Source organism: Rattus norvegicus, chromosome 4 (genome assembly GCF_036323735.1).
Source record: "Rattus norvegicus strain BN/NHsdMcwi chromosome 4, GRCr8, whole genome shotgun sequence".
In the NCBI taxonomy this organism is placed as follows: Eukaryota; Metazoa; Chordata; class Mammalia; order Rodentia; family Muridae; genus Rattus; species Rattus norvegicus.
The window spans coordinates 145763012-145788848 of record NC_086022.1 but is presented as its reverse complement, the minus strand read 5'-3'; the positions used below and the strand labels follow the sequence as shown (position 1 = coordinate 145788848).

The following is a 25837-nucleotide window of genomic DNA, read 5'->3' as shown; positions in this document are numbered from 1 at the left end:
ATTTTCCTAACATAGTCATCACTGTCTCTTCATACTGACCCAATGTTTCATAACAAAGGTTGATGGTCCATCCATTTTTTCTCTCTCTTGGCAGTGCTCTATTGTAATCTTTCCTCTCACAGAGTTCTACTATCCTATAACAATGATCCATTTTGTCCCATCACAATGATTTACTCTTCTATCCTAATGCTCTACTGTTCCGTAATAATGATCAGTTATTCTATCCCTTATAACATGGTCCACTGTCCCACCATGTTATTTAAATGCCTCATCAAAATGGTTCAAAGTTTCTTCATGATACCCTATGCAATAACAATGTTCTACTGTCACTTCACCATATTACAGTGTCTAAATAATGTTGGATTACTATTTCTTTACAATGTTTCACTATTGCATGCCAACTATCCATTGTCCAATCATAAAACACCCTTGACCCACCACTAATTACTGCCATCACTGATTTTCATTGTACCACCATATTTGTCCATTCTGTCATCAAAGCATACCATGGTCACATCACAATTATCCCTTGTCTAATAAGGATTGTCTGCTCTCCCAGCAAAATGATCTACTTTCCAATCACAATGACTCATTGTCACATCTTAATGGTCTACTGTTCATTCACAAAGATTTACTTTCAAGTTACAATGGTTTCCTATCTCATTATATTGTTACACTGTTCCATTACAATGCCTCACTGTTTCATCACAATAGTTCACTATTGCCTACTATGATTTACTAACTGTTCTAATATCCATTGTTATATCTCTATCATCTACTGTTACATAACAATGGTCCATTGTTCAGTCACAATATTTACTGTCCAATAACAATAGTATACTCTTCCATCACAATGTTTCATTGATCATCACTAAAATTCATACTCATATCACAATATCTATTACTTTTTATATTTTCTGATCATAACAATAGTATGTTGTCCATTACAATGATCTACTGCCCCACCAAAGTCTCCTCTGCCCCATCAAAATAGTTTAGCCAGTGATTCACACAGTCTCATCACAGTGACTCACTGTCCCATCACAGTGGTACACAGATCAGAATGTTCCATTCTGCCATAACACTGGACCAATGTTTTATACTTTACCACAGTGATGCACTGTCCCCTCACAATGATTCATTATCACGTAGTAATCACTCATTTATATTATAACACTCCACTGTGACACAATAATGGTCTAATATCCTATCCTATTCCTTATCATAATTGTCCACTGACCCATTAAACTATTCAACTATTCTACCACAATAACAAAGTGTTCCATTAGAATGCTATACTGTTCTAAACTTTCTTACCATGGTCAACTATCACATGAAAAGTGTTCACTGTCAAATCACAATGCTTCTTTGTCTTATCACATTGTTCATGGTCAAATAACAGAAATTCAGTATCCTCATGATTTTATTTTCAAATCACAGTGGTCTACTGTTTAATTCTCTTGCAAAATGGTCTACTCTTCCATCAGCATATTTTACTGTAATGTCAAAATGACCCATGGTCTCATCATATTCATTCACTTTTCAACCACAATGTTCTATCTTACCACCATGTTTCTGTACCCAATCATAATGTGAAAATATTTCATCAAAATGATGTCCTCTTTAGTTGCCCTGGTACACTGTCTCATAGCAATGGTGTTTTCTTCCTTCATAGCAATTGAAGTTCTAATCACAATAGTACTACTATTTCATCACATTAATGCACTATCCAAACACAATGGTCCAACCTTACATCACGAATGTCTAGTCTCCTACACTTTAACAGTGATCTACCATACCAACAGTCTGGTATAGTGTCCCATGTTATAATGATCAACTATCTATCACAATAATCTACTGTCTCATAACGGTGATTCATTGTCCTATCACAATCATCCACTTTCCATTTACAACACTCCAGTCTTCTATAATAATGGACAAATGAACAATCTACTACCACAATGATACCATAACTCTTTATCAAAATGATACCATAACAATGATTTGGTGTAGTGCCACAGTTATGGGTTGTAAAATAATAATGCTTCAAAACACCATCCCTTACAACAATGGTCTAGTTCTTGAATAATACTATTCCACCCTCCTATCAAAATGATCTACTTTTTAACCATATGGTTCACTATCATATGTAAGTGGTTCGATTTTCTACTCTATATTTCATAGTTTATTCTACCATCATACTGGCTCATTGACCTACTATGGCCCACTGACCCATCAGAATATTCTTTTTCCTACCACAGTAAGCCATAACAATGATTCATTTTCCAATTGCTATATTCTCTTGTTTCCTCATAGTGGTTCATTCTTTTACTCCGCCTAAGAACAATCAACTTTTCCTTCTCAATGATACAATGGGTTACCACAATGTTCAACTATCCTATCCACTAATCACAATTATTTCTTGTTAAAATGATTCACAATGTTCTCTGCCTTCTCACAATAATTCAATGTCTTATTCCTTATCAAAATTGTCCAGAGAAACACCACAATTGTCTAATTTTGTATCATAACAAGTTACTATTTAACTTTGATGATTCACAGTCCTCTCATGATAATCCATAATCCCATCACAATATTCCACTGTCCCATCACAATGGCTCATTGATTTTCACAATATTCTGTGCTATTGCAATGACCCATTGCCCCAATCACAGTAGTAAAATGCCATATCTCCTATCACAGGCATCTACTGTCCTTTTAAAATGATTCATTTCCTCATCACAATTGTTCTGTTCTCTCTCAAAGACCCATTGCATAATAACTGCCCTATCACATATAACAGTGTTCAAAGGCCCCACCTTAATCATTGACAGTCATTTAATAGTGACACATTGTAACATCTCACAGCATAACTTTTACCTTATAAAGTTCTAAAGTATGTTGCAATGACCTACCATACTCTAAGTATGTTTTACTATCCCATTACAATTGTTTGCTGTCAGATCATAACATTTCCCTATAACAGTATTCCATTGTTCTATTCCTTCTGACAATAGTTCACTTTCCTATAACAAAATCTCACTTTTCCATCATATCTCATTTCAGTGGTAAGCTGTACTATGCCTTTTCAAAATGGTCTATTGTCCTAAAACAACAATCTAATATTCCATCAAAACAATTCATTCTTACAATATTGGTTGTTTATCTCATCATAATTATTGGATTTCCTATCATATTATTTTACTATTTTTATCATCTTCCCATGACATTATTTCACTGTTTTCATTGCAACAGTCCAAAGTCCTGTACCCTATAACAGTGGTCTGTTCATTACAACAGTTCACAATGATATACCACAAGATCACTGTCCCATCAAAATGTTTTGCTTCCCAATTACAATAGTTCTGTCTTTCATGACAGTGATCCACTCCCTCATAACAAAGACCATACGTATCATGATAATCACTTACTTCCTATCACAATGTTTTACAATCTCATTATTATGTTTCAGTCACTCTTCACAATGGTGTTTTATCTTATCAAAAATCTCCACTGTTCTTTTTTTTATCACAAGGTTTAGTGTAGCCTTCACAGATCCACTACCTCATCATTTGGCTGTAGCCTATGGCAATGTTCAACTGTCCCAACCTACAATGACTTAATGTAACACCTCATTCAGTCACTTCTCCTTATAATTCTCTAATGTCCATTATTACAAATGACACATTAAAGTATTGCACTATCTTATCACTATGGCTTACTGTTCAATTCCAATATCCCATTGCAACGTTCCAGTATCTTACTGTTTTTTGTTTTTTGATCTTTATTAACTTGAGTATTTCTTATTTACATTTCGATTGTTATTCCTCTTCCCGGTTTTCGGGCCAACATCCACCTCACCCCTCCCCCTCCCCTTCTATATCAGCTTCCTTTCCCCATCCTCCCCCCATTATCACCCTCCCCCCAACATTCTCATTCACTGGGGGGTTCAGTCTTGGCAGGACCAATGGCTGAGAAGCACCTAAAGAAATGTTCAATATTTTTAGTCATAAGGGAAATGCAAATCAAAACAACCCTGAAATTTCACTTCACACCAGTCAGAATGGCTAAGATCAAAAACTCAGGTGACAGCAAATGCTGGCAAGGATGTGGAGAAAGAGGAACACTCCTCCATTGTTGTGGGATTGCAGACTGGTACAACCATTCTGGAAATCAGTCTCAGAAAATTGGACATTGAACTACCTGAGGACCCAGCTATACCTCCCTTGGGCATATACCCAAAAGATGTCCCAACATATAACAAAGACACTTGCTCCACTATGTTCATAGCAGCCTTATTTATAATAGCCAGAAGCTGGAAAGAACCCAAATGCCCTTCAACAGAGGAATGGATACAGAAAATGTGGTACATCTACACAATGGAATATTACTCAGCTATCAGAAACAATAACTTTATGAAATTCATAGGCAAATAATGGAACTGGAAAATATCATCCTGAGTGAGGTAATCCAGTCACAGAAAAACACACATGGTATGCACTCATTGATAAGTATCTTACTGCTTTATTCCCTCTCACAGTCATCTACTGTCCTATCACAAAAGTCCAGTGTCCCATCAAAATGATCCATTTTCTGACACCCATGATTCATTTTCCTGTGACAATTCACCATTTTCCCTCTAATTATGTCATATATTATCCCCTATCACCAGGGTCCAAGTTCATATGCCTTCTAACAAGGATCAACCGTACCATTTGGCTGATATATTGTAGCTTTACAATGGTTTGCCTTCCCTTCACAGTATTCCATTCTTCCACCAGAATGGCCTACTGTCACATCACAATGTTCATTATACCATAACAATGATCCATGGCCCCAAAATGCTCCACTCTCTTATCAGAATGTTCAAAGCAACACCACAAAGATTCATGGATTAATCACAAAAAGCAACGGGTGAATCATGATCGACAACTGTCTCTTTGCAATTTATGACTGAGACATCATAGTTTTCTACTCTCAAATTACAATGATCCACTGTTAATCCTTATGACCCACTGTCTTATCATAATGTTCCACTGCTCCATAACAGTGGTTAACTGTCTTATAACAATGGTTCATTGATCCATTACTATATTGTCCTGCTTAGTTTTGGTGGTCTATTGTCTTATTCCACCTAACAATGATTGAGTATCTCATAATAATCATAAATTGTTCTATTGTTTATCACAACTATTCGCTGCCAAATCAAAATGATTCAATTCTCAATCACCATGGGGAATTTTCCTATCAAAATGTTCAATATCCAATCACAATAAAATCCTTTCCCACCAAAATTATCTACTGTCTGATCACAATGTCCCATTGTCTCATCAAAAATTTCACAGTCCAATAATAATGTCCCACTAACCCATCACAATGACCACTGTTCTATCAAAGTGTTCCATTGTCCCACAAAATGTTTCAAAGGCCTATTACAATGGTCCACTGTCCTATCATTATCTACTCTTCTATCACCAAGATTCATTGTTCTATCATAATAATCTATTGTTTCATTACAGTGTTACATGGTCTCATCACAATGCTTCACTATCCCATTAAAAGGTCAACTGTCCCATAAAAATGATTCACTGTAGCATCACAATGAATTACTGTCTCAACATAATTCTCCATGAAACCATCACAATGACCTATTAAAATGATGACCAAAATGTTTTACTGTCCTACCTGAATGGCTTAATAATCCCATCACGAAGATTCATAAGCTCATCAGAATTGTCTACCATCCAATCACAATGGCTCACTGTCCCATCATTATTGTTCACTGTCACATGACAATTTTCCACTGCCCCATCAAAATAACTCACTGTTCCATCACAATTCACTGTTCTAACACAATGGTCCATTATCTTATCACAATGGCCCACTGTCCCATCACAATGGTCTACTGTCACAAACAATGGTACATTGTACCATACTATATCACAATCATCATATTCACTTTTCCATTTTAATGACTCCATGTTCTCTCATAAGGATTAATGGTCTCATCATTTTCCTTAATCCTATCACAGTGGGACACTGTTCAATCACAATGGTCCATTCTCACATAGAATATTCTACTATAATATCACATGGACCACTGTCCTTAAATATATTTCTCTGTTTCATCAGAATGATCCATTCTCTTATTTCGTCTCACAAAATTCATCTATTCAGTCATAGTTGTTTTCTGTCCTATCATGAGTTCTCACTTTTCTATTAAATTAACCCATTGTTCGATCTTAATTATTCACTGTCTCCTCACTATGACATCTTCATTACAATGGTTCACTGTTCTATCTAAATGTTCCAAAGTTACCTATCACAATCATCAATTGTCCTATCTGAACCTTGCATAGTCATATAATGGTGAACCAACAGTTCATTGCACCATTTTCCCTTAATAATGCTTCAATGTCCTTTCCCTTTCACAATAGCCCACTGTCCCATAACAATGTCTTGCTATATAATCACAGTGTTTTTCTGTCCCAACATAAGGTCATGGTATTTCTCTATCCTAATCTCACTCACAATGACCCACTGTATTATTACAATGATATAAATTATCACAATGGTTCACTGTTCTGTCACAATGGACTACAGTTCTATCACAATGGTGTAGTTTTCCATCACAGTGCTTCATTGTTGAATCCAATTAATCTACTCTACCATTGCAATTTTCATGCTCTCTTTGCAATAGTCTACAGTCCCATACACACCACAATGACCAGTTTTCCTTAATTATGGTTTATACTCCTATACCTTATCACATTGTTCCATTGTTCCAAGACAGTGTTCCCCTATCCTTGAGTCAAATTCCTATTGAAATAACCCATATTCCCATCACAGTCTTCACTATATAGTCATAATAGTACACTTTCTCTTCACAATGACATACTGTTTCATTAAAATGGTTCAAAATGCCCTCAAAATTCCATCATTTTATTGCAATGCTCCACTTTCCTATTACTTGTCATAAAAGGTCAAATGTCCTATATTCATGATCCACTGTCTTATATCAATGATCTATTATTGTATGATAATGGACTGTCACAGTAGTCAAGTGTAACATCACAATTATTTACTGTCTCATCAAAATCATCTACGTTCCCACCACAATTATCTACTTTTCTATAACAATGATCCACTGACCTATCACAGTATTCCACTGCCACATCACAGAAATTCATTGATAAATCACAATTGTTTACTGTTGTATCACAATTATACCCTAATGCATTACAAAGATCCACTGTTCTAGTTCAGTGCTCTGCTCTCCTATCCCAAATCACAAGGTTACACTGTCCTCACCAAATTGTTCATTATCACAACACAATATTTCTACATCCCATCTCTAGGGTCCACTGTCCTATTCCCTATCACAGTGATCTCCTGTCCTATCAAATGGTCCATTGTCTCATCAAAATGAGCCACTATTAACTGTGTCATCACAATGCTCCCTTACCATCACAATGACCCTTGTTCTACGCAATGGTTCACTGATGTTTCGTAATAATTTTCTCCCATATCATATTATCCCATGATCCCATAATTATGAACCAATATTTTTTTCTTCATTTCAGTGGTACACTGTCCCATTCCACTGGTCTACTGTTCCATCACAATGTTCCCGTACCTACAAAAATGATCTACATTCCCTATTTTGCACAATGTGGTGTAAAAATGTCCAATCATTTTCTACTGTCCCTCCAAAATGGTAAATTTCCTATCACAATGCACTGTTTTTATTCTTTTTTAAATTTTTTAATTGGATATATTTCTTTATTTAAATTTCAAATGTTACTCCCTGCTGGATTCATGCATCAGTCCATGTGCACCCTTCATGTAGTGGTTTAATCCCTGGGAGCTCTGGTTGGTTGAAAGTGTTGTTGTTATGGGGTTGCAAGCCCCTTTGGCTCCTTCAATCCTTTCTCTAATTCCCCCAATGGGGGTCCCATTCTCAGTTCAGTGGTTTGCTGCTAGCATTCACCTCCACATTTGACATGCTCTGGTTGTGTCTCTCAGAAGAGATCTATATCTGGTTCCTGTTAGCATACACTTCTTACCTAAATCAATCTTACCTAGTTTTGGTGGCTGTATATGTGGAACAGGCTCTAAATGGCCATTTCTTCAGTCTCTGCTCTAAACTTTGCCTCCACATACCCTCATTTGGATATTTTTGCTTCCCTTTTAAGAAGGAGTGAAGCATCTACATTTTGGTCATCCTTCTTCTTGAGCTTCATGTGGTCTGTGGATTGAATCGTGGGTAATTCAAGCTTTTGGGCTAATATGCACTTATCAGTGAATGTATACCATGTGTGTTTTTCTGTGATAGGGTTACCTCACTCAGGATGATATTTTCTAGTTCAGTCCATTTACCTCTGAATTTCATGAAGTCATTCTTTTTGATAGCTGAGTAGGACTCCATTGTATAGATGAATCACATTTTTTTGAATCCATTATCTGTTGAAGGGCATTTGGGTTCTTTCCGGCTTCTGGCTACTATAAATAAGGCTTCTATGAACATAGTGGAGCATGTGTCTTTGTTGTATGTTGGAACATCTTTTGGGCATATGCCCAGGAGATGTATAGATGAATCATCAGGTAGTGGAATGTCCAATTTTCTGAGGAAACTCCAGGCTGATTTCCAGAATGGTTGTACTAGTTTGCAATTCCACGAACAATGGAGGAGTGCTCTTATTCCTCCACATCCTCACCAGCATCTGCTGTCACCTGAGCTTTTTATCTTAGCCATTCTGACTGGTGTGAGGTGGAATTTGCATTTCCCTGATGACTAAGGATGATGAACATTTCTTTAGGTGCTTCTGAACCATTTGATATTTCTTAGCTGAGAATTCTTTGTTTAGCTCTGTACCCCATTTTATAGCATTATTTGGCCCTCTGGAGTCTATCTTCTTGTGTTCTTTGTATATTTTGGATATTAGCCCTCCATCAGATGTACGATTGGTAAAGATCTTTCTCTAATCTATTGGTTGCTGTTTTGTCCTAATGACAGTGTCCTTTGCCTTACAGAAGTTTTGCAGTTTTATGATGTCCTATTTGTTGATTCTTGATCTTAGAGCTTAAGCCATTGCTGTTTTGTTCAGGACATTTTCCCCAGTGCCCATGTGTTCAAGACTTTTCCTCACTTTTTCTTCTATTAGTTTGAGTGTATCTGGTTTGATGTGGAAGTTCTTGATCCACTTAAGCTTTGTACAGGGCAATAAGAATGGACTGATTTGCATTCTTCTACATGCTGACTTCCAGTTGACCTAGCACCATTTGTTGAAAATGTTGTCTTTTTTTTTCTATTGGATTGTTTTAACTCCTTTGTCAAAGATCAAGTGACCATAGGTGTGTGGGTTCATTTCTGTGAATTCAGTTCTATTCCACTGATCTATCTGCCTGTCTTTGTACCAATACCATACAGTTTTTTATCACTATTGTTCTGTAATACTGCTTGATGTCAGGGATGGTGACTCCTCCAGAAATTCTTTTATTGTTGAGTATAGTTTTCACTATCCTGGGTTTTTTGTTATTCCAAATGAGTTTTGAAATTGCTCTTTCTATCTCTATGAAGAATTCAATTGGAATTTTGATGGGAATTGCATTGAATCTGTAGATTGCTTTTGGCAAAATGGTCATTTTTACTATATTAATCCTGACAATCGATGAGCATGGGAGGTCTCTTTATCTTCTGAGATCATCTTCAATTTCTTTCTTCAGAGACATGAAGTTCTTGTCATGCAGATCTTTCACTTGCTTAGTTAAAGTCACACTGAAGCATTTTATATTATTTGTGTCTATTGTGAAGGGTGCTACTTCCCTAATTTCTTTCTCATCCTTTTTATCCTTTGAGTAGAAGAAGGCTACTGATTTGTTTGAGTTAATTTTATGTTGAAGTTGTTTATCAGATTTAGTAGTTCTGTAGTGGAACTTTTGGGATCACTTAAGTAAACTATCAGATCTTCTGCATATAGTGATATATTGACTTCTTCCTTTCCAATTTGTTTCCCTTTGACCTCCTTTTGTTGTCTGATTGCTCTGGCTAGGATTTCGAGTACTATATTGAATAAGTAGGGGCAATGTACTCTTTGTTCTCTGGAAGTTTTTAGTGTCCCTTTATGATGTTCCTCTGCCCCATTATTTAATAGCATAATATAATCAGACATTCTAATGCATCAGATAAAGTCCTAACTAAATTTATTTTGATTGCATGCAAATCTGTTACCGTTGTCTTTTGATAATACAGTACTTTTAAATGAAAATCTACTATGAGGTGAGAAGGATTCTTCTATGTGTTACACATATATTGTAGCTAGTATAATGCAGAATTCTATCTCCCTCAATCTTCTGTTCATTCCCTGTATAGAAGAAACTAATGCTTTAATGATTTACCCGAAATGATATAAGAATATTCCATGGCAGAGAAAGATTTAGGGCTATTGTATAGATTATTTGTGACTATGGTTATATTAAAGAAAGAGTGTTTTTAATAACATCTACATAGGCTTAACTTTAGAAATCAATGAGAAAACACCACTTTCACAACCTTTATACACTAATTAATGTCACTCTTTAACAAGAATTATAAAGATGTTGAAAAAGAATCATTGACTAGAACCATTGTTTTTTAATTTCAGTAATATGAAGGACTGTAAGATAAAAATTTCAAGTAGAGGTCTTTCTTGCATTCCTCTCCTCAGAGATCAGGAATTCCCTCTGGAAGAGGGGGACAAAAAATTGTAAGAGTCAGAGGGGATTGAGGACACCAGGAGCACGTGACCCACTCTATCACCTATTTATGACTCACAGAAACTGAAGAAGAAAATACAGGGCATGCACCAACTCCTCTGCTGTATGTTATGTTTGTAAGCTTGTTCATTTGTGAGATCCATAATAGTAGGAGTGGGCATTTCTCCAACTTTTGTCTGCGGTTGAATTCATTTTCTCCTGTTGCATTGCCTTGCCTTGCCCAGATATGATAGCTTTCACCTAGCCTTACTCTATATTGTTTTGTCTTGTTTGGCCATCATCTCTTCAAGGCTGGATCTTTTCTGAGGAAGGAAGAGATTGCGAGTAAACCGTGGGAGAATGGAGGTACAGGGGTACCCAGGAGGAGTAGAGGGGAAGCAAACTGTTGTTGTAATGTACTATATGAGAAAAGAATCTATGTTCAATTAAAAATAACATTTAAAAATGATACCAAAAGGCACTAGAAGTGCACTAAAACGCACATGATGACTTGAAAGATTGAAGTCCCCTTTCAGATCATGGGAAGAAACTCTTTTTTTTTTTTTTTTTTTTTTTTTTTCGGAGCTGGGGACCAAACCCAGGGCCTTGCGTTTACTAGGCAAGCGCTCTACCACTGAGCTAAATCCCCAACCCCGGGAAGAAACTCTTATGGCATAGAACAAATTTGTCCCAAAACTATCTGGCAGCCCAAACCAGAGCAACTAACTTTTAATTTATTTTAACCTGGGAGAGATGAGGAAGCTGCAGAAAAAATAAAATGTTTGAAAGAACCTGGGATTGCCTTTAAAGTTTAAGACTTCATTAAACAACACTGCCATTCAAGTCGAAACAATAGGCATTTAACAAGTGTGGGCTGTTTGAAAACAGTAGTTGAAATAAGGAACTGAAATCTCTAAAACATAGGGCAAAATTCAAACACATAGAAGATATTTTTGTCCTGGAAACTAATGCTATTGTGAGTGTTCATGGCTATCAAGGAAATGTCAATACATGGCTTATCTTTAAAGAAAAACATACTAGTTCTCTTGTCAGTAGTTAACACAGAGCTGGTGCATTGAAAAACTGAAGTCCATTGTCAATTGGTGAAATGGCTTGGTGTCTTTACCAATAGTGGTGAGACTCATTAGAAACCAGTAACAACTCAAACCCAGGCCTTAGGCGGACGTGGAGCTCCTTGTGCCCCGTTTCCTTGCCCCGGTTTTTTCCTTCATGCTCTGGCAGGATGGTCCACAAGCAGATCTACTACTCAGACAAGTACTTCAACAAGCACTACGAGTACTGGCATGTCATGTTACCCAGAGAACTTTCTAAACAAGTACCCAAAACTCATCTGATGTCCGAAGAGGAATGGAGAAGACTTGGTGTTCAAAAGAATCTAGGATGGGTTCATTACATGATCCATGAGCCAGAACCACATATTCTTCTCTTTAGACAGCCTCTTCCAAAAGAACAACAAAAATGAAATACAGCTGGGATCATCTAATAATCTTTTTCAAATTTAATGTATATGTGTATATAAGGTAGTATTCAGTGAATACTTCAAAAATGTACACATCTTTTATCCATACCTGTGCATGAGCTGTATTCTTCACAGCAACAGAGCTCAGTTAAATACAACTGCAAGTAGGGTTATTTTAAGTTGTTAAAGATAATTTTTTGTAGTTTTTTCTTAATATAAATGCCTCTTTTACTTTACCTGTTTTGTTAAATAAAGTTTGTATATTGCATTAAAAAAAAGAAACCAATAACATAGATAGAAGCCATATAGAACATGCATATTTCACAGGAAGCAGTTTTCAAAATCTATATCATCCATAGTGAGGAAGTGGCTGTCTCCACCAATCATGGGTGACTTGAAGGGTTCATTACCTCATTGGAAAAAGCAGTTGAGTGTATAAAAACAGTATGGTGACTTGGTTGAAATGGGAAGCTTGGAGAAGTATTTACATTTTTGAAATCTCATAGTAAAATATTAACAGGTGAATAATTGTTTGTTATCCATAAGCAATATTACTTTTTGAGATGGAATCTACTCAGAGTGAAGATTCATGAACACTGTTTAGATCAGAACAAAGGAAGTAGGGCCTTATACCTTCACTAACCACTGATCAATTATCAGTCACCAACATTCAGGTAAACGTGTTTACCAGAAACCTCAAATGACTGAAGTCTCAGATCATTAGCATTTATAGGAATAAAACAGTGGAAATTAAAGAGTGGATGTATTTTCAGACATAATGTACACATTGAATAGTTGACATTGATATGTAATTACAAAATTTTTATAAACTCAATTAAAAAAAGTGATCTGTTTTAGGGTAACAGTCTGCAATCAAGTCTGTGGTATCTTCAAGGAATTCCTGCCAGTGGGTGTAGTCTGAGTCTCAAAAATATACACAAAAGCTGATGACAGACTTCAACATAGCCTAAGGCAGAAACAGTGAAGGTAATACTCTCTCCAAATGAGCTACATCGATCTATAGTGATTAACTGTAAAAATCTTCTTAAGGGAGACAGAGGAGACTCTTTGTCCAGTGGAAACAGAATAACTTCAATATGAGTTCCTTCCATTTCTACAAATAGAATAACTTCACTTCTCATTAAAAAATATAACACAAAAAATAACAGAAAGTAGCATCAGAGAGTTTTATATTTCAAATGGCATTAATAATATAGTATATGATATACAACCTATATAGAAAACAGCATCTTGATGACTGATGAAGTTTAGGGTGGATAGAGAAACATTATTTACTGTGTTACTGTAATATTTCAGTTAATTCTCTGAGAATTTTGTACATGTACAAAATATGCTGTGATCACATTAATTACCCTGCGAAATGTTTTAGATTTAACCTGTACTTTTCCACTCCGCATTTCACTCCATGACCAAAAAATCAAGTGAGGGAGGAAAGGATTTACTCAGCTTATACTTCCACAGTGCTGTTCATCATTAAAGGAACTCAGGACAAGAACTCAAACAGTAAACTGGTAGCAGGAACTGATGCAGAAGCCATGGAGGAGTGCTGCTAAATGGCTTATTGCCTGGCTTACTCACCCTGGTTTTTATAGAACCCCAAACCACCAGTCCAGAGAAGGGACCACCTTCAGTGGGCTGTGTCCTCCCTTAATGATCCTTAATTGAGAAAATGCCTTATGGCTGGACCTCATGGAGGCATTTCCTCACCCAAAGCCCTTCCTCTCTGATAACTCTAGCTTCTGTCCATTTGATACAAAACCATCCAGTATACCCTCCTGGGTTTGTGTTTCTGTTTGTTTTACTTTTTAATTTAATAGCCAATTAAGCTCATTTGTGGTCCATACTTTAATGAAGACTGAATTTCTATTCCCCAGAATCATCAACTGTCATATCACTTCAGCTGTAATTGCGAGCTTTGGAGTCCTTATTCTCTCTATGCTGGAATATCGATTGGCTTGTTCACCAGCAAGTTTTGTACAGACAATGGTAGCTTCTTTGAAATTATGAGTCACTGTTTATATCATCTCCAAAAATATTGTTTCACTCTGGTCTTCCTTGATCAGTAGATCTTACAAAATTTCTGCTCCTCTTGGCCATTGGTCTTAAGTGAGATGAAATGATGCAGATGCTCCATTAGAACTTGAGCACTCCACAAATTCTATTCCCTTGCCTATGACTAGTGGGTTTCTAAGTGCTATATAACTTATGGATAGAGAGACACATATTTAGAGGACAGTTTGATACCATGTCCATTCAGTAAATATGCTAAAGCAAGGACTTTCTGAGTAGGAAACAGAACCAGAAAATGGTACTAACAATCAGCAAATGGGCCTATTGTAGTTTTATCTAACACTTGTAATATGTTAATTGGATCTCCAAAATTTCAAGAGAATCCCACTAAGATGCTGAGCGTCCCTGCCCTGAGTTGGTTCTGATTGGTAAATAAAGTTGCTAATAGCTGTGCAGGGAAAAAGAGGCAGGCCTTTTAGGATTCCAGACAAGGGACCAAGGGAGGAAGAGAAGGAGATAACCACCGTGTTGGGAAATGAGTAGTTCCCTTGTCTGAGAAGAACCAGGTATCATGGCCAAGGAGTACTGAAGGTCTGGGTCCAGGGCAGCCATTCTTGTACAATGTGCTGACAATCAATTAGGTTTTGTCAGTTACCTTGGGCTATATGACTTATTTTGTGGGAATTACACTAAACTGTTCTCATGTATGTATTCAAAAGGCAAAATAATGAGGGATTAAAAAATGCTTTCCTTACAATGAGTAAAAGAACAAATACATGCTGTTATATTATTGAATAAAAATTGAACTGAATGAATCACACACAATTAAATCATGATGCATTATGTTTACTCACAGATAATGAAGGATAAGAAAACATGTGATGATCATTTAGCTTTATGGAAGATACTTAAGGTTTATTAAAACCATTGACACGTTACTTCACTGACAAACTTAAAAAAAACTAGTTTGATAGGGTTCTCTAGAAGAACTTTAGTCATGGTCATTATCATATATTATTATTGGTTACTTGGAGAAATTATTCTTAAAAATATTCCGACCCTCCATAATGTACCAAAGGCTTGGTAAGTGAGAGAATCCCAGGACTCAAAGGGAGGGACCTTAGATGAAATGCCCTATAGTAGGGACAGGGAACTTGTAGAGTTCACCTCCAGCAGAAAGACAGGGAATCAAATGAGGGATGGGTTGCCATCCCATAGTCAAAAACTCTGACCCATAATTCTTCCAGTTTGAAAAAACTGCAGGGACAAAAATGGAGAAAAGCCTAAGGAAAAGAAGTTCCAGTGACAGGCCCAAAGAGAGATCCAGCTCAAGGGGAGGCCCCAAGACCTGACACCATTACTGAGGCAATGGAGTTTTCACATAAAGGGACCTATCATGACTGCCCTCCAAAAGACCCAACAAGCAGCTGAAAGAGTCAGATGCAGATATATACACCCAACCAATGGTCACACTGGTGATCACTCTGGTTGAATTATGGAAAAGTTGGAAGAAGCTGAAGAGGGTATGGATATTTAAGAAAATAAATAATACACTTCTTAATTTTATGCAGAGAAAAGATACATTTAAGCATTGATACTATGACATACAAACCTAAAGTAGTTATAAAAAACAAAAAGCTCGCAGCATAGATAAAGAGGAAGTTTTAAGTTTCTGGATTTCTCAAAGTCTACCATGACTTTTTTTTTTTTTTGGTTCTTTTTTTCGGAGCTGGGGACCGAACCCAGGGCCTTGCACTTCCTAGGCAAGCGTTCTGCCACTGAGCCAAATCCCCAACCCTGACTTTTTTTTATTGAATAGAGATTGATACATTCTGTACATGACCCTTTGTGGTGTTAGTTTAAGTGATGAATGGTTCATAGGGCCCTATATGTTATGTGTTCATCTCCAGATGTATTAACTGGTAAGATTACATGATATCATAAAACTCTAAGCATTAGATCAGGAAACAATGTAATATTCAGGTGACATAACACAGCACTCATGGCCCCATGATTTATAGAAACTATAATTTAAATATTTCAAAGAATTTTAAAGTTAAATTTCACATAATGTGATTTAAATACTGGAAAAGAGATTAAAATTATATGATCTTATATTGCTCCATAGCCAAGCAATAGCATTCCTATTTGAAGTGACAGGTCCTTCCTCAACAACACACACTAACTTGGGAAAACAAAGATTGGGATAAGAACACACTTGGCAGGCAAAGATAGCTAAAGAAAACAAAAGCCAAAAACCAATCAATCAACCAAACACATCATTAACTCATTTCCCAAAGAGGTTGACAATTAATGACTGTAGAGTCCTTCTCAAGTGGTAATGTCATGAACGTGTAAAGAAGCATGGGGATAGAAGCTAGGACTATCAGAGTTATATTTTTATTTTCAATGATATATGAAATTAAATATATAACTTTATTGTTCTTTCTTACATCATTACATATGCTTTGGTCTTAAGTAAATTGGGCATGACAAATATAGAGGTAGATGTTCACAGTAAACCATTGACCTGAGAACAGGGTCCCTATTGGAGGAGTTAGAGAAAGGATTGAAGGAGCTGAAGGGGCTTGAAACTCTATAAGAACAACAATACCAACCAACCAGAGCTCCCAGGGACTAAACCACCATCCAAAGATTACACATGGACAAACCCATGGCTCCAGCTACATATGTAGCAGAGGATGGTCTTGTTGAACCTCAATGAGAGGAGAAGCCCTTCATCCTGCCAAGGCTCAACCTTCCAGTGTAAGGGAATGTCATGGAAGGGAGGTGGGAGGCAGTGGGTGGGTGGGGGAAACCTTCATAAAAGAAGGGGGAGAGGAGATGGAATAGGGAGTTTCTGGATGGGAAACTAGGAAAGGTGATAACATTTGAAATATAAATAAAAATATTCAATAAAAAGGTTAATGACTTCTTTAAAAAATGTAGGTCTTCTTATTTTCGATTATTTAGTTAAGATAACATCTGTCACAGCTGTATCCAATCATTTGAGTTTAAGTTAAAGTCAGATGTAGTCAAGTTGACAAACTAGAATAGCCACCCACAACTAGAATATATCTCTAGATGAGAACGTGCTGTGGTATGCATTAAAAGGTTTAAACTGATCTTCACAGCTTTCTTCTTTGCCTTAGAGTTTCACCATTTTTTCAGCAACATCCTCATGTAAAGCAATGATACTGTTTCTATTTTATGGAGTCAGTTATCTCCATCTACCTTACATTGTTATTTAGAATCAAAGTCAGGTAACTGAGATTATACAGCAATATTTTTGCCCGCTGAGCCTTCTCACTTGCCCATAGGACTATTTTAAAAATTTAATATAAAGTTAGGAATTGTAGATTAGGGATGAATCATTTGCTTACTATGTGTAAAAACTTTGGTGTGCAAGAGCTATATAAGAGTAACTCAATAAAAATCTCAGCATGTAGAGGGGAGGTGGTACCCAGGTCTCATTTCAAGATGAGTAAAGTTCACAGTTGTTGGATGCTAGAGACATCCAGTTTTATTTAAGGATTTGGTGTCTAAGTGATTACCTATGGTCCTCTAGATGCTCATACACTCAAGAATATAATAATAATCACTCAATGGGTTTAAGAAAGAAAACACAAAATAAGGGCAAATAATAAGGGGCATAGGGAATTAATTCGGAGCCAATGAGGTTTGACTTGATCAAATCACATCATATGTGTATAGGAAATCCTCAAAACCTATAACAGATATTCAAAAATTAAAGGCAGACACCAAAAGCATGAATTTATTCCTTGTAGACTTGAATTTTCTATTTGAAATATCAAACATAATCTTAAGTTAGAAGACAGATAAGAAAGTACCACAAGTGCGTAAGATAAGATAGTTTGTTTACATACTGGGAGATCTTGACCCCAGTCCCTGTGTGTTCTAACTAATAACAGAAATTATCTAAAGGGAATGCTAGGAACAGACGCTGGGATTGATACAAGATACACAGGATAAACACAATGTCAGAAAAACTAGAAAAGGAATTAAACATTAGATGGACATGGCCAATCAAAATGAATGAAGAAATGTGGTCTTCAAAATGGAGGCTCTGATGAGAGGGGGGAAAAGAAGGGAAAGACTGAGAGAGTAAAGAAGGAAAGAAAGAGGCTAGACTTGAAGTACTAGTGTAGGAGGATAAACTGGGAGGCCCTACTCACTCAAAGGAGAAGGGAGGTGGAAGTGGGGGAAGGATTGTTGGAGGGGGTGACCAGGAGGAGAGCAGTAAGAGGATGTAAATAACTGAAAAAATAATAAAATTAAATTTAAAAATGAATGCTGTCTGACTTGAATATCTTTTTTAATTGTCTTATTTATTTATATTCCAATAATACAATTTACATTCTAATGCTCCTCCCCTTCCAGGTTCTCCATCCAAGAGTTTCTTCATCCCTCCTCCCCCCCTTTACCTCTGATAGGGTGCACTCACTCACCCCCACAACCCCCTACCATATCAAATCTCTAAAGGAATTAGGTGCATAATCTCTCACTGAGGTTACACAAGGTAGTCCTCTGTTACATATGTTCCAGGGGCCAAGGATCAGCCCATATAAACCCTCACATCTATAGACACTTGATAAGTGAGAAAGAAGTCAACACTATACAGTGGGAAAAGGAAAGCATCTTCAACTAATAGTCTTGGTATAACTGGCAGTCTCCTTGTGGAAGAGTGAAAATTGATCCATTCTTATGTCCTTGTACAAAGCTCAAGTACAAGTGGAGCAAGGACCGACCCACAATATCAGATACACTGAGTCTAATAGAAGAGAAAGTGGGAAACAGCCTCCAACACATTGTCACAGGGGAAAAATTTCCTGAACAAAACACCAATGGCTCAGGTTCTAAGATCAACAATTGACAAACAGGACCTAATAAAACTGAAAAGCTTTTGTAAGGCAATTGACACTCTCAATAGGACAAAATGGCAACCTACAGATTGGGCAAAGATCTTCACTAGCCCTACATCTGATACAGGGTTAATATCCAAAATATATAAAGAACTCAAGAAGTTAGACTCAATAAACTTAAATAACCCAATTAAAAATGTGATAGAAAGCTAAGCAAGGAAAACAAAATAATCATGGGAAGAAGCAGGATGGAGGGGCCGGGGTGGGAGTGTGGAGGAGGCAGGATTAAATTTCCTATAATGTAAACATGTATAGAAAGGCAGAGGGTATCCTAGTCATATGGATACTTGCTCAAATTGATTTATTCAAATATAGGGTTCTAAGAACATGGATATCATATTTTGTGATGTTGCGAGGTTAAGCGAATTGACTCAGTGTGTCTTCTTTTTTCTTGAAGAATAAGATACTCAGTAAATTTCTGAGAGTACAGAGCCTGTGGCTAGGGAAATGGCTTTAGCATGATCATTTTGTGACTGCCTTAAGCCTACTCTGATCGCCAGTGACAACTGGGAGGAAGAAACATTGCCTTTCTCTAATGATGCCACGTGCAATAAGACTATAAAGAAGTATACCCAAAAGATGCTCCAACATATAACAAGGACACGTGCTCCACTATGTTCATTGCAGCCTTATTTATAATAGCCAGAAGCTGGAAAGAACCCAGATTCTCTCAACAGAATGGATACAGGAAATGTGGTACATCTACACAATGGAATACTACTCAGCTATTAAAAACAAGGACTACATGAAATTCTTAGGCAAATGGATGGGATTAGAAAATATCATCCTGAGTGAACTAACCCAGTCATAGAAGAACACACATGGTATTCACTCACTCATAAGTGAATATTAGCCCCAAAGCTTATAATATGGAAAATACATTTCACAGACTACATGAAGCTTAAGAAGGAAGGCCAAAGTGTGGATGCTTCAGACCTTCTTATAAGGGGGAACAAAATGCTCAAGGGAGGAAATATGGAGACAAAGTATGGAGCAGAGACTGAAGCAAAGGCCATCCAGAGACTGTCCCACCTGGAGAATCCATCTCATATACAGATAACAAACCTAGACAGTATATTGGATGCCAAGAAGTGCTTGCTGACAGGAGCCTGATATAGCTGTCTCCTCAGAGGTTGTGCCACAGCCTGACAAATATAGAGGTGGATGCTCCCAGCCAACCACTGGACTGAGAACATGGTCCACAATGGAAGAGTTAGAGAACGGACTGAAGGAGCTGAAGGGGTTTGCAATCCTATAGGAAGAACAGCAATATCAACCAACCATACCCACCACCTAGAGATTTCAGGGACTAAACCAATCAAAGAGTTCACATGGACAGACCCATGGCTCCAGCAGCATCTGTAGCAGAGAATGGTGTTATCAGGCATCAATGGGAGGAGAGGCCCTTGGTCTGTAAAGGTTCAATGCCTCAGTGTAGGGGAATGCCAGGGCAGGGAGTCTGGAGTGGGTGGGTGGGTGGGAGAGCACCCTCATAGAAGCAGGGGCAGGATTATGGGACAGGGGATTTCTGGAGGGGAAACCTTAAAAGGGGATAAAATTTGCCATGTAAATAAATAAAATATCCAATAAAAATGTTAAAAAATAGAAGAGAGAAATTTTATGAGCTCTGGACTTTGAGTAAATTTTGGCTTCTTAGAGAATATTGAAATCACGTGTTGCAGGTATTGGTCATTTTGTGATAAACAGAAAGATATACTGGAATCTTAAAGAGGTGCTAGGAGAACCAAAGAAATGTCTTCAGTGGTATATTCACTTTAAATTTCTTATAATCCTATAAATAATGTTCTACTTGTGCTTTTCTCATCAACTCTAACTGTACTCATTCGGTTGCCTACCATGAAAATAAAGATGACTAAGGAAGAAGGGAAACTTATTGGGGAAAGAAAAGACAAAAGTGAGCAGGAAACAAGAAAAGGTAATGGTAATGGGTAGGATCAAAGTGCATTACAAACGTGTGTGCTGGAGTGGTTATAAGTTCTTGTTGTTTTTGCAGAGGACCTGAGTTTGGTTGTCATAGGTCTTATGATATCTTACAACCATCTCTATCTCCAATTCCAAAGCGTAAGAAGCCCTTTTTAGACCTCCAACAGCACCAAGCATGCACATGGAGCACATGCACACATGCAGACAGAACACTGATACATATAACATAAAATTTAAAAATGTAAAATCTGAAATATATGTATATATAATGCTAAAATGAAATGAATTATTTTGTATGGTATATTGCCAAGGAAACAATTTATAAAGGAATAAATGATGTTATTTTTCTTCAGTGATAGGACATTGTTCTGAACTCATACAGATGTTAAATGCCTCTTGAATTTTATATTGCTCTCTATTGCTTTATACTATATCCTCTTGACAAAATGAAATATCCTATGATTTCATTCACATACCACAGCTGAAGTGACTGTGGGTCTTTGGTGAGGTGTTTTGAAATAGGAGAACATCAGGGAAAGCCTGTATCTCACAAGAGCATCAACCCATGCTAGTTTGGTGTATTTCAAATTCTACTAAAAAGAAATAAAAAAAGCTAAAGGAAAAGAGCACATAATTATTCACTGCTGTTGGTTGCAGGACTTAGATACTATAACTCAGAAAACTCAAGAATATCGTCAGCTAAGTCCTTCAGGAAGCAACACAAGGCATGATGTCCTGGGAAAGCAGTTCACACACCTAAGGGAGATTGGTAAACCTTGAAACAATACAAAACGGCATTTAATTTGCTATGAGAAGTCATACAAGGATCAACAGTTCTGAACAGTTTCATATAGAGTGACTAAATCCTGTATTTTCTTTTCTTCCTTTCTTTTTATGCTATCTGTTGAGTGCATTGAACAAGCTGGGGGAAACACAACCAGGAAGACTCCTCTTTCAAAATTTTAGTGCAGAAATATTTTTCTGTGGCTTTCTAGTGGCAATAAGGAAGAAGTCATATTTTTGTGTCTATACTAAATATAGACACAATAGAGATGGGTTGTGTGAAGTATTATTTTTTTTTCTTATTCCAAATATGAATTCCAGAAAATTCAAAGAATCAGAAAAAACACTTTCTTACTGTGGTGATTAGTGAGTTAAGTGGTACCAAATAGTGGACCTGAGGAAAACTGTAGTTAACACAGGGAGAATTTTCTACTTCTTAAGTGGATGGGTTTCAGAAACAATTGGGCAAGATACATATTAACATTTTCCTTTCTTTCTCTTTCTCCTCCTATTTCTGTCGCTCTTTTGAAAAGATTGTACCATTTAGTCCAAGGACTCTTGATCCTCTATCTTTATATCTTTTTTTAATTGGATATTCTTTATTTGCAGTTCAAATGTTGTTCCCTTTCCTGGCTTCCCATCCATAACCCCCTATCCTATCTCAGTTCCCTTCTTGTATAAGGGTGTTCCCCCTCCCCAACCACACTCCCTTCCCACCACCCTGCCCTGACATTTCCCTACACTGTGGGGGCCAACCTTGGCAAGAACAAGGGATTCTCCCATCATTGGTGCCAAACAAGGCCATTTTCTGCTACATATGCAGCTGGAGTCATAGATCTGTCCATGTGTAGTCTTTGGGTAGTGGTTTAGTCCCTGGGAGCTCTGGTTGGTTGGTATTGTTGCTCTTATGGGGTTGCAAACTCCTTCAGCTCCTTCAATCCTTTCTCTAACTCTTCCAATATGGAACCTATTCTCAGTTCAATGGTTTGCTACTAGTATTCGCCTCTATATTTGCTATGTTCAGGCTGAGCCTCTCATGACATGGCTATATCAGGTTCCTGTCAGCATGCACTTCTTGGCATCATCAATACTGTCTAGTTTTGGTGGATATATATATATATATATATATATATATATATATATATATATATATATATATATGGGTTGAATCCCCAGGTGGGGCAGGTTCTGAATGGCCATTCCTTCATAGCACAGGTGGACTAAGAGTCTACTCTATTAAACAATAAGATGATTAAAAATGTGGTTCTGGAGACAAGGTAATTAAATTTAAAGCTTTGGTTCATTAGTCATGGGTGTGTGTGAGGGGAGTTGTCTGTGTTTGTGTGTATCTCTCTGTGTTAGTCTCTCTTCTCTCATGTCTCTTTCTCTCTCTCTCTTTCTCTCTGTGTGTGTGCTTGTGTGCGTGTGTGCATGTGTGTGTGTGTGTGTGTGTGTGTGTGTGTGTGTGTGTGTGTGTGTGCATGAGAGTACAGTGTTCATAGAGGCCATAAGAGGGCACTATAGTTCCTGAACTGAAAATGCAGGCAGTTGTGAGTTACTGGACTTCAGTGTTGGGAAGAAAACTCAGGTCCTCCACAAGAGAAATATGTGTGACTAAGCAGTGCACACTTACTAAATAACACAGGCTTATCATGTTTCCTCCACTTAAACCTCAGGAGTGAAAAAGAAACTGTCTCCTCCTTGGACACCTCTAGACCTTGAGCAATAATGAACATCAGTGCAGAACACATGTGGAGGAGACCAGTTCTTTCTCCACTGTGCTTGAAAAATGGCTCTCCTTTAGCTTTTGAATTCTGCCTGATAAATCCATCCTCTGGACCACTTTATACTGATGTCAAATAAGCTGACATATTATAGCAACCTGAAACTCCACGTTTGCAATAGCTGGTCCTTAATGAGTAGAGAAAGAAATTTATGTCAAGCCACAGCCAAGTAACACAAAGAAGAAAAATCAAGCCACAGCAAGAAGCAGAGAGCAATAAAAATGTTCAGTCCAAGCAACCAAGTGACAGAAGTATAGACATGGACTCTATGAGCTTGTCAGACTACATTCTGAGCCTGAGGAATACAAAAGTCTCCAGGGGAAAGACACTTCCTTAAAGGAAAAGGGCTCGAGTTGTCTTTTAAACTTTGAATGGACCACTGGGACCATATGACACATATTCTTACATGAGGATAAGTCCACTTAATTAAAGGAAGGGATGAAATACAAATGGAGGTGGCGGACAGTTTTTTCTTACAATCTTTAAAAAGCATACTTGTCTATCTAGCCAACATTCCTTTTTTTTTCATGTCCACAGGCTGAATACAGCAGGCTAAGATAGGCAAGGGAAGTGATTCTTAAATGTAGAATCAACTAGTCAGGAGCACATAGACTTTAGCACCGGCATCTATATCATCAGTACATCTGGGATGAAGCCCCTTTAGCACATTAGTCAAGTTCCCAGGTGATACTGATGCTGTTGATCTGAGGAGTATGATTTGAGTGATAGGCTAGTCATACAATAAAGAGTCTAGGTTCCTGAATTCCTGATCATAAATGTGTGCATATACTATGTGTGTAAATTTACATATTCTGGAGTATATTTGTCACAGCATCTAAGAACACCTTAAATGTATAAAGAGTGTTCTGGCATAGGATAAAAATTGAATGTGGATTTGATGGAAATATAAAATAAGTTTTTTGAATAATTAGAAAGAAATGAAAGTTATGAACAAGTGTGGTTTTGAGAAATGGGTTAGATGGGAGTGGGGGGATGAAGGTCCAAGCGTTTTGTGGATAGGTCAGGAAACAGAGTTATTGTGAAAAGATTTGCATTAGGATATACTTAGTCTTGTCAATACATTACAGTGATTTATGTGTGTGTGTGTGTGTGTGTGTGTGTGTGTGTGTGTGTGTGTTTCACACCTGCCATAGCATTCACGCCATTGGTAGGAAGAGAACTTGCGGGAGTGAGTTCTTCTACATTGTTTGTCTCAGAATTAACCTCCAGGATCCAGCTCAGTAATAAGTTTCTGTACCTGATCAACATCTCACTGACATAAAAGGAAGTCCTTAAACAGTATCATAGGACTCAATTATGAAATGCTCACTAGGATGACCATGGGGGAAGTTTCTTGATTCCTGAGAGTTTAGTATATTCTATGTATAAGAACAACACTCTCTGGTATTATAAGTGTTAGGAGCAAGCATTCCTGGGAAATACACTGCTTGATCTTTGCTGTGAACCACCAGTAATCTTCAGATTTATGACTATAATATAAAAGAAGAAGGAGTGAAAGAAGTCCTGAGGACAGTGTGTGAGACACACTGTGAGAGCTATGTTATCTACTATGTGTGTTGGAGATGAGACAAACAGAACTGACCGCAATACTTCTAAACCTTCATTGATGGGGATGCAGAAAACAGAACAGCTGAGATGGTATGTATGATGAAAAGCACGAGTTATTCTCTTGCTTTTTATGTTTATGTTTGGTTATGTTGAGCCTAAGGTAGTAATAAACAAGCCTTAGAAAATTGGGCTGCAAGGACATTTGAAAACTACAGAATTCAAATTATGGCCAAGACAATAAAAAATAAAACTGATATGGTTGACCCACAGACCTAAAATTACTTCAGGCTGATAAAGTCAAGACAAGACATGTGATAGATACAGTTCTTACAAGTTTAGTTTTTGTGAAATATTTTCTCTTCACACTGACTTCCCAGCAATGTTACAACATCAGCAAATTCCCATAGCGACCCTAGAGGAGCTTATTAAATAGATCATGTTGGATTCTGCTATGGCTATACAGTATTTCCCAAGTATCCACTTGCACAAGAAAATAGAGAGAGTAAAGGAGGTCTAGACCTGGAGTATTAAACTGTAAGAGGTCCTAAGAAGCATCCTTGAAACATTTT

The 25837-nt window shown here is 37.2% G+C and overlaps 2 protein-coding genes across 6 annotated transcripts in view; one reads left to right on the top strand and one right to left on the bottom strand.

The window, feature by feature from the left end:
* Window positions 1-25837, bottom strand: part of Grm7 (glutamate metabotropic receptor 7) — an 882386-nt gene that overhangs the window by 380251 nt on the left and 476298 nt on the right.
* LOC120102505 (cyclin-dependent kinases regulatory subunit 2-like) lies at window positions 11978-12380 on the top strand. Its single transcript, XM_039109035.2, has one exon. It carries the CDS (start codon window positions 11978-11980, stop codon window positions 12215-12217), a length of 240 nt encoding a protein of 79 aa, XP_038964963.1. The 3' UTR covers window positions 12218-12380.